This window comes from Ictalurus punctatus, chromosome 8 (assembly GCF_001660625.3).
Source record: "Ictalurus punctatus breed USDA103 chromosome 8, Coco_2.0, whole genome shotgun sequence".
In the NCBI taxonomy this organism is placed as follows: domain Eukaryota; kingdom Metazoa; phylum Chordata; class Actinopteri; order Siluriformes; family Ictaluridae; genus Ictalurus; species Ictalurus punctatus.
In genome coordinates this window covers 18,872,899-18,883,902 of record NC_030423.2, presented here as the reverse complement: position 1 = coordinate 18,883,902, position 11,004 = coordinate 18,872,899, and the positions used below count along the sequence as shown (strand labels likewise).

The window sequence follows — 11,004 nt, the reverse complement described above, 5'->3', positions numbered from 1 at the left end:
TTTGAAGTATGAGATTATATAAGTATTCGCATGATGCGTTTAATAAAGTGTTGACAATTAAGGAGAGACATTTCCTAGAAAGGAAAAAAAAATCATCTTAAATGAATTGAACAAATAAGGTTGAATGAATATTTCTCCAGTCTGCATTTTCTACCCCATGATTTTAATATACAAGTGCTTAAATATAAGTGCTTGTGGTTAAAGACAGTCGTCTAGATGCTGTGAAGAAAACTGTCTCTGGAAATTTTTAATAAAAACTTGCTAACAAAGGCACTGAAGGCATGAACTGCATGCAGGTAATTTTAATAACCTGAATGGCAAGCTCAGGAAATCAATTTACTGTAAGGATGTGCGTAAGCTGACTTTGAATACGAGAAAATTTCCCAGAGTAAATGTTGATGTGATTTTTGAATTCCACTGATGTAAGTTTCCAGTTTTACAGCCCAAAGTGATGAAAACTATATTACAGCATGCCAGAATGTGGATGAATTGATCAACCAAGGGCAATTTTGTTCGATTTCATACAAACAAGGTAGTAAGATAAGCTATGTATATTAACCCAGCTCCTATCCATAACATGTTTCTTTCAAAACAATTTGAGTCACACAAATTATTATGCATTTGCAAGTGTAAGACCATGCTGATTTTGGTCTGTGTACTTTATGCACTATTAGTTAGTTATGAACCTTAAGTTTCTGAAGTGCAACTACATTCTGTACAGTACTAGCTCTTAATAAATGACTGTAAATGCATTCTTTAGGACAGTCTTTCCTTTATTTGCTATCCAACCTAAGTTCAACTTGTGCCACTAGCTACAGGAAAATCAGTGTCATTGCTCAAGCAGGCAGGAGCTTCATTTTAAATTTCATTTCATGAGGTTGAGACTCTTACTTGAAATGCCAGGCAGAGGTTATGAGGTGAGCGACAGTTTTCATTAAAGAAAGCAAGCAGCTCTGACTTACCAATGCTATCGTCTTTGTGGTTCTTTATGTACTCTGCCAGCTCAAAGTTCCCTGCAATGATGGCCACCTTCAGAAATCAAAAGAAGGAAAAAAGATCAGTTCATCATCATTTTCATGCACAATGGGCATTGTGGCATTGAGCATGAGGAGTCAATATATTAGTATCTTATCTGTACTGTATTTTCCAGAGTAACATTTTTGTTCTGTAGTTTTAGTTATGATCATCTGCTATAACATTTGGTAAATCGACACTACAGCACCTATCTGCATTTAACATACTGTAACTCTAAAAATCTTACGCTGAAATTGTAACTACCAAAAATATATAATAATATTGACATTTTTAGTGTAACATATTAAACTCCTGTGTTTTGCTAAACAGTGAGATGCTAAAGTGCTAGTATTCTTGTATTGGACTGAACTCTGGAGAAGGTTTCAAATCCATATGCAGGGAGGCTTTATTGACAGTACTAAACCAAACCCAAACTCCAAAACAGTAAAACAAGCACATCTAAAAACGTGACAGAACCAGAACCAGAAGACAGAGCGAACAGTGGTCAAATGAACAGCCAAAGGTTAACAGACTGAAGGGATGAACAAGGATTCAGAATCTACACAAATTTTCAAGACTTTGCAATGAACTACAGAAAACTGTAAGCGTATAATATATACAAGCAGTGAGGACGTAAACAGAGAATTGCGGTCAGATGATGCACTAGAACTCAGGAGAGTGTGACCTCTGCTGGCAGGGAGGGGGGAACATCTCGGTTTTACATATACCTTTGAGAATAAGAAAAACAATTTAAGTAAGGAATAAAACACTTCATGCTGTTATCGAAAAATTATTGACAACGAGTTGGTGTGATGCAACCTGCAGTGAAATGTAGTTATTCTTACCACCCTGAAGTTATTATTGTCCTTTAACATCATGTCTTGAAGTGTTTTATTCCTCTTATACCACAGCAATTTGATAACACTAACAATGTTTTTTATTTATGAAATAATAATAAAAAAAAATAGCATATTTTTTATTATGCTACAGTGGTGGCTTAGCGGTTCAGGGTCTGGGTTACTGATCGGAAGGTCAGGGGTTCAAGCCCCAGCACTGCCATGCTGCCACTGTTGGGCCCTTGAGCAAGGCCCTTAACCCTCTCTGCTCCAGGGACGCTGTATCATGGCTGACCCTGCGCTTTGACCCCAGCTTCCTAACATGCTGGGATATGCGAAGAAAAAAGAATTTCACTGTGCTGTAGTGTATATGTGACCAATAAAGACTCATTATCATTATTATTATATGTTTTATACATTGTATGTTTTATACAGTACGATCACCAGCATCTCTTTTTTCTCTCTCTCTTCAGGTCAAGAAGACGCAGTTTGTCATGTTTCTGAGAAACTGGGAAACTTGACCTGGAGACACCTTCTATGATTGTTAAATAAATATCTTCATCAAAGACCCATAGTTCACTATATCGGAGGTTACATTTCTTTTTCTTTTTTTTAATCCACCAAAGAAGTAGCTGAAATGAGCACATTAATATAAACCTTGCAGCCTACTGTCAGAATAGATGTTATAGAGAATGAATATATACAATATATGTAATATAATGAGATGTGTTGATTTTTTTTCTTCTCTAACTTCTGCCCTCTGGTGACCCTTATTTTGACCTAATCTGTATCCTATACAGTATGTATCCATATCAGTGTGGATACTCCAATAATTCTATTCACCACACCAGTACAAATGTTTTGAATAATGCCAGAAAAAAACGAACTACCCACCCTGTAGCTTGCAAATATTTAAAATTTGTTTTATATAATATGTTTTGGTTGACAAACAAATGTGTGTATCTGTGGTTAAAATTCAGCTAATGTAATATGACATCAAAGCTGGTTAAAAATAGCTGCTGCCAGTTTGGGATTCATTCTTACATAATCCACAATAATCCAGGGATAGATTGCGAGGAAACAAAAGTCACGTCACAAATGACAGTACGCTAAAAGTTATAGAGTTGATGTCCGTATCGTGATGCCTGTAATGGTTCCTTTTCAGCGAGAATGTACTTTGGAATAATATATGCTTTCATACTTTCCATGCGTGGTGTGGAACAGAGATGAACACTTTGTCATTTAGAAGGTTAAAGAGGGAATTATTCATCCATGTTGACATGATTTCCTGATTTGGATGAAGATATTGGGGTCACAGCGTGCAGCTACTTCTGGCTGCAGGAAATCTTGTTTCACCAGGCAGAATGCAGTGTATCCGTTTGGAGGCCTGGCGCTTTGTCCTCAAATGAGCTGTAATCAAGCTGCAATTGAGGCGTGAAATATAATTTTAGCAGCGTGAGATGAATAATACAGGGCGTTAAACTATACAGCAGCAGCGGAGCTGAGCAACAGAGAAAACTTGGCTTAGAGTGAAGAAGACAAGAAGACTCAATAAATATTTGCAGGCATGATGATGAGCTATGAGACAGGAATGAATCGAGAGGAATGAATGCGTTATTTAAACTATGAGCTGGAATGTTTAATTATGTACATATTTATTCAAGTGTAATGCTGTAAAGTCTGATCACTAACACACACACAGCTTTTGTGTATTACTATAATTTCATCCATCCATCCATCCATCTTCTATACCACTTATCCTTTTCAGGGTCACGGGGAACCTGGAGCCTATCCCAGGGAGCATCGGGCACAAGGCAGGGTACACCCTGGACAGGGTGCCAATCCATCCCAGGGCACACAATCACACACATTCACACACCCATTCATACACTACGGACACTTTAGACATTCCAATCGGCCTACCATGCATGTGTTTGGACTGGGGGAGGAAACCGGAGTACCCGGAAGAAACCCCCACAGCACGGGGAGAACATGCAAACTCCACACACACAGGGCCATGGTGGGAATCGAACCCCCGACCCTGGCGGTGTGAGGCGAACGCGCCAACCACTAAAAATGTCACTGAATGAAAATGTTTTTAGAATTTCTGTCTCTTTCGTGCTTCATGTTTCTCTGTGCCTGTCAGTCACAGTCAAGGAGGTGTGGCCTCTGTGCCTGTAAGGTACAGTAAAGGAGGTGTGGCATCTGTGCCTGTGAGTTACAGTGAAGGAGGCGTGGTTTATATGCCTGTCAGTCAGAGTGAAGGAGATGTAGCCCAGGTACCTGTCAGTAAGATTGAAGGAGACATGGCCTATGTGCCTGTAAGTAACAGTCAAGGAGGTGTGGTCTATGTGACTGTCAGTCACTGTGATGGAGGCGTGGTCTATGTACCTGTCTGACACAGTGTAGGAAGCGTGGCCTATGTAATCAGCAAGAAATTGTTGCTGTTGAGCAAGAAATTACGGAGAAAATTCAACTCCCAAGACTTGCAGAGAGCCACTGCTGGGCCACTGAACAAGATAGACCAAGTGTGTGATTTTACAGTGTAGTTTATGGATCTTTTTTCATTATCAAATCATTAAGGTCAAATTTCACATCATATATGTGAGTGTACACCCACTGTCCACTTTATTAGCAACACCTGTACACCTGAACATCCATGCAGTTATCTAATCAGCCAATGATGTGGCAGCAGCGTAATGCATAACAATCATGCGGAGACAGATCAAGAGCTTCAGTTACTGTTCACATCCAACATCAGAATGGGGGAAACCTTGGCTTGGATGATGGTACCAGAAGGGCTGGTAAGAAACAAGTCTCTAAGTCTCTAGAGTTTATTTAAAATGGTATGAAAAACAAAAAACATAAAGTAAGCGACAAGTCTGTGGGAACACTCAGTAGATATGAGAGGTCAGAGGAAAATGGCCAGATTGGTTTCAGCTTCAGGAATGCTATATTAACTCATATAATCACTCTTTACAACCGTGATGAGAAGAAAAGCATCTCAGCATGCTCAAAACATTGAACCTTGAGGTGGATTGGATAGAACTGCAGAAGACCACATTAGGGTTAGCCAAGAACAAGAATCTGAGGCTATCATGGGCACAGACTCACCCAAACTGGACAGCTGAAGATTAGGGGAAAAAAACAAAACACTTTTCAACTTTCCCGTTTGAGTGTGTCTGTGCCCATGATAGCCTCAGATTCCTGTTCTTGGCTGACAGGAGTGGAACCCAATGTGGTCTTCTGCTGTTGTAGCCATCCTCCTCAAGGTTTGATGTGTTGTGCATTCTGAAATGCTTTTCTGCTCACCACGGTTGTCACTATAGACTTCCTGTCAACTCAAAACAGTCTGCTCTTTCACCTCTGATATCTCTCATCATCAAGGTGTTTCAGCCTGCAGACCCACCACTCACAGGATGTTTTTGTTTTTCTCACCATTTTGTGTAAACCCTAGAGACTGTTGTGTGTGAAAATCCCAGGAGATCAGCAGTATCTGAAATACTCAAACCAGCCCGTCTGACACCAAAATCCATGCCACAGTTATTCACAGAGATCACACTTTTTTCCTTATTGTGCTGTTTGATGTAAACATTATCTGATGCTCTTGACCTGTATCTGCATGATTTTATGCACTGTCCTGCTGCCACATGATTATCTGAGTAGATACAGTAACTTCATAAATGTGCAGGTGTACAGGTGTTCCTTTTCAAGTGGACAAAGAGCAAAAAATAAATAACTCAGAGCATAATTTAACATCTCTTAAAGTTCAATCTCACTTTTCCACTCAGCATCGTCCTTCTGTGTGATTTGAAATATATATTATTTAGAATTATTTGCAATGCAGGACTGCCAAAGGTGGTGCCTTTAAAAAGAACAACAACAACAAAAAAAAACACACCACAAAATGTTTTTTTTTAAATGTATTTCCAGACTATGACGTGACAACCGTTATTTACAAAAAAGAACTAAAAACTAGGAACAACACAGGAAATTGGGGGTTAAATGTAATGAGCTGATTTGAATAATAATGTGCTAGACAGCAATCCAATCTCAATCAGGCTAACTAGAGACTCATTAGGGTGCAAGTGTTAATGTGTGTGGTTAAAATCGTATCAGTACAATCCAAACACGAGACACATGAATAGTCATATTGTAGAAAGCACTTGAAACAGAGACGATGATGTGGTACATGCAGGAAAAAGTCTTTTTTCAGGGGTTGAACAGAGAAGACAAGGAAACAGAGCTTTTAGAAGTAAATAGAGATTTGTGTGCAAATGTTTCATCGTTCTTCAGCGGTAACACATATTTGTTTAGGATGTGAAACTCTCATGACAGTTCAATATTATTGTCTTCAGTAATAAACTCCATTACAAATGATTACGGAGTTAAACAGTCACAGATCTGAGGTTTATTCATCCAGCAGTAGATCTGTGTACATCTGTGCAGCTACACTGAGCTTTCCTAACACTTTTATATACATTGCATAGCTTTTTTTTATAAAGCAATATAGGATGATTTACAGTGGGGTCCAAAAGTCTTTGACCACACTGAAAATCTGGGATTGTTAAAATCATTTTTTTTTTAATTAACAGAAAGTTAATTGGTAAATTATTATTATTATTGTTGTTGTTGATGTTGTTATTATTATCAATAATAATAACAGTGGTAATAATAATAATAATAATAATAATAATAATAACAACAACAACAACAGCAGCAGCAACAACAATAAAGATTTACAGTTTGACAAATATAAATGAACACTCCTGTACTGTCATGTGAGTCATAAACTTCAATAGAGAAGTCATGTGTACATAGGTCACCAGATTATAATCAAACTGTGACTAACAATATTTTTTATAATGAATCTGCTCTTCAGTATTGCATTGACTAGTTCATCTGCAGGTGATTTATATTTTTATTAAGGCTGGCATAAGCCTGTGTAAGATCCTTATGGAAGGCAATTTCATGAGCTTTACTCACTTTTGATACAACATCATGATCATATGAGTTCTGGTCATTATTGGGAAATGCCTGCATACCTGACTAACAGAGCTTACAGTATGTGTTCTTCAAGATCATGGCTCTCTGCTTGCTCAGTGCTTTGCATACCAAATATAGTAACTGTAGTCACTACAATACGCAGCTAGGAGAATCAGAAACCACACCCTGCTTCCAGAAATCTAAAGCCTGCCACTCAATCAGAGATTTTTTTTAAAACTCTTAGAACAAAGAAATAATATTTAATATTACATAAGAGAAATTAATCCAATGTCATGCTGATTTAATTAAATTAATTTAATTATGTATTAAAATATAATTTATTGAAGTGAAAAAAGTATTTAGCATTGGGTTTAGAAAGTAATGGTCAAAATTGCATATTAATTAGTTATTAACATGGAATTTATTAACTTATTTCACATAATTATGTAATTAATAGTGTCTAACAACAACAATGACAACAATGACAACAACAATAATAAAAATAATAACAACCATAATAATAATAATTATTATTATTATCATTATTGTTGTTGTTGTTGTTGTTGTTGTTGTTGTTGTTGTTATGGTCATTATTATTAACAACAACAACAACAACAACAACAACAATAATAATAATAATAATAATAATAATAATTGTTATTATTATCATTATCATTATTGTTATTATTATTATTATTATTATTATTATTATTATTATTATTATTATTATTATTATTATTATTATTGTTTTGATTGGGCAAACCGTTGTTTAGGAACTCCATTAAAATGTGATTTATTTAACAATATAATAAAGTATTAATTCATTCATCCTTTTAAAAACAAAATAAGTTCATTCTTTAGGATAGATTTCATTTATTAATGAAAAAAAATTAATTTAGCATTTCACAAACCAGTGCAACATGCAGCTTAATACCAGGTAGTGAATTTACACCATCATAGAGTCATAAGCTTATTATAAAGGTATAAATCATAACAAAATTCCAAACAAATGAGAGTTCATTTTAAACATGAGCATAACGCTAAAACGAATCAGGCCTAGATTATAAACTCAAGTGTATCTTGGAATGACATTAACTCTTAATGAATTTTTTAAGGCAAGCAACATACACAAGCAGTAAAAGATTAGATCGTTCTCTGGTTTATTTTTGCCATTGCTTATGTAACAGCTGCTTTGCTGTACACATTCACTTTGAATAGTTAAGAGAACAGACTTTAAAAGCCATAGAATAAATGTTTTTTTTTTTTTTTTTTTTTTTGTCAGTGCAGCATTTCTAGGACCAAAACCAAAGCAATGTCATAAACTATCCATGCCCTTCTCAGTTAGAGGACGTTAAAAGACATAGACACAATCCAAAAAAAGGTGTTGACAAAGGTGATGCAACAAACATACTGGGCGGCTCACTTCACTCTTATGGAGATGAATATATCCATATATAAAGGATGCACGATTCAGGACGTGTCGAGGTGCTGAAGTAAACTATGCGTGTGTGTCTGGGTGTGTGTGTGAGTGTATGTGTGTATGTGTGTCTGTGTGTGTGGTGTACCTGGAAAGGAGTTTGCCCACGGTAGTTCTTCACCTCCTTGCTGGCTCCGCGAAGCAACAAAACTCTGGCACAATTCTCCTTCAAAAGAAAAAAATATATATGTGTATTAAAGAATATTTACAATGATCCATCGTCAGCTGTGAACAAGGCTCAGAAGATCTCTCACTCTTTGCTCTTCTCTTCTGTTATACACACTGACACACACCTGTTAATAGGAGCGCTTTCTAAGGAACCCTCAGGGGTCCATTAAAATGCAGTACATCGTCCGAGTAAAAGTGTGTGCAGGTGATCAGGGATGATGAAACTAGGAGAAATATGAGGATTTAAATGAGGAAAGATATAAGTGAAATAATCCCAGGATATTAATTGCTCACCTGTGTTGAAAAGCCTGAGAGACTTCAGCTCTCTGTGAGTGTGAAGCTTTAACAAAGTCAACACCCAAAATCAGTATCACACGGAGGAGAGGTTTGTGCGTTTGTGTTGGAGAGAGAGAGAGAGAGAGAGAGAGAGAGAGAGAGAGAGAGAGAGAGAGAGAGAGAGAGAGAGAGAGACATGGCTTTGTAGCACTCCAGCCCACTCCATCCAGCTGGATTCAGGAGCCCACCCACGGTATAGCTCACCACAAAAGACACACACATACACACACACACACACACACCTACAGTGCACTTTCCTACCTTCCTTCTAAAACTAGTCTCACTGAGCCAAATGCTCTCATATGAACAATAATCATATGTGCAGGTTTTTATTCCTCTGTGCAATATATATATATATATATATATATATATATATATATATATATATATATATATATATATATATATATATATATATATATATATATATCTCATCGCATCACATTTGGCACTTTGCTTCTTGTTGACATGGAGACAAAGCTGTGATTATTTTTAGTGTAAACAGAGCATTATTTGCTAATAAAGTTCACTTACTGATGTAACAGATAAACTGATGAAAGCATGTATCAAGCATGGGGGTCAAAAGGGGCGGCCAGTCAGAACATAGCAGGTTAAAAAAAAAAAAAAAAAGAAGCAGCCGGTTTTGGTCACTCCATTCAGTGCTGTAAATTATGAGAAATGGGCCGTGGAGTCAGCATCTCTCCACGGGGTCATAGATCATCCTGGAAAAGCTTTGAAAACAAATAGATGCTGCTATTTCTTTAATCATGCTGCTCAAGTCAAGTCAAGTGGTTTTATTGTCATTTCAAACATATACAGCTGGTACGGTACACAGTGAAATGAAACAATGCGTCATGTGACATCATCACAGCACACATACAGCCAGGGCGACTCTCTACTCGGCTGCTTTTCAACTGTGAGCGTTAACAACCTGCTGCCAGTTACACCAACACTGCCAGCGCTAATGCTAAAGCTAACGCTACTGCCAGTGCAGTTTTATAAATAAACCCTGCGATGAGGCTATCACCATTTTATTAATAAGTCATGTTGGAAAGAAAATGCTACCCTCATTGTCTAAATCAATCTGCATACAGATTTCCCACACTTAATTTAAATTATTCCAGCTTGTATGCTAATGCTAGCACTGTTTATTAAGTGCACTCAGCTATGAACTTATCACCACATTATAAATGAGCTCAGCTATGAAGTTCAATAAATTTCAGGAGCATTACAGTATGTTACAGCCTAACCTTCCTATAAGCTTTTAAATATGTTACTAAATCTTTAATAATGTTGAGAATGATGCTAATGTGACCACTATTGTTTAAAATGAAGACAAGTCTAAAGCTACCAACTATAGCTAACGTTAACCTTTTTCGCAATTTAAAAACAAATAGCATTATATACTAATGTTATTACATATTACATAATTCCAAATAAAATCGCCATAGAGAACTACAGGTTTGCAGACACAAATTGGAAACTAGCTTGCAGGTTCTGTAGCTAAAAGTTTCCAATTGCAGCATTATCCACTAATGAAACTGAGCTTATGCCTCATTCATAACATATGGGAATAACTGTAATTTCCAATAATGTGGATTACAATTCATTACTTTAGGAGTTTTCTGACAGTCCTGATTTCTGTAACCAAAATTTATTACATAATCATGTTCTAGTTCTTAAACTTAGAACATTTTATTTATTGTTGAGTTTATAATGAATTACAACTGATACAATATACCACTCTTTCAGCTTGATTAAAGAAGAGGAAGATATGTGAGGCGGTCTGAAAAAGATTCACTAATTCACAGTATTTTTGTCACGCAAAACAGACAAAAATACTGGGTTTTGACCAAAATTCTTTTTTTTTTCTCCCAGTAATATACTTTCACTTCTCTACTTTAATAAAACATAAATATATTTTACCAAAATGTCATGGAAATGTTTTTATTACAAGACTCTCTAACCTTGCCTTGGTGTCTGCCTGCAAATCTCATGTTGTGTTCAGGGCTGGTTTACCAAATGCTGCCATAAATGCTGTCAGTCTGCCTGAAGATGTCTAAAACTTGACCAGCAAACTGTCAGTTTCTAATTGCATAGCACAGTTCATTCAGATTTTAGTCAAATACTGGTTATAAACATGTCCATGATGCTCCCGCTTAATCACATCATCATCAAAACACAGAA

At 36.5% G+C, this 11,004-nt stretch overlaps 1 protein-coding gene across 3 annotated transcripts in view; it reads right to left on the bottom strand.

Annotated features, from left to right (window-relative positions):
- The window catches only part of shank2b (SH3 and multiple ankyrin repeat domains 2b), a 137,997-nt gene that overhangs the window by 105,047 nt on the left and 21,946 nt on the right, over positions 1-11,004 (bottom strand). For all 3 annotated transcript variants that reach the window (XM_053682217.1, XM_053682216.1, XM_047157260.2), the window contains exons 8-9: positions 8,402-8,479; positions 963-1,029 (exon numbers count right to left, since the gene is read on the bottom strand). In XM_053682217.1, coding sequence (XP_053538192.1) covers positions 963-1,029; positions 8,402-8,479 — 145 coding nt within the window. The remainder of the gene's footprint in view (positions 1-962; positions 1,030-8,401; positions 8,480-11,004) is intronic.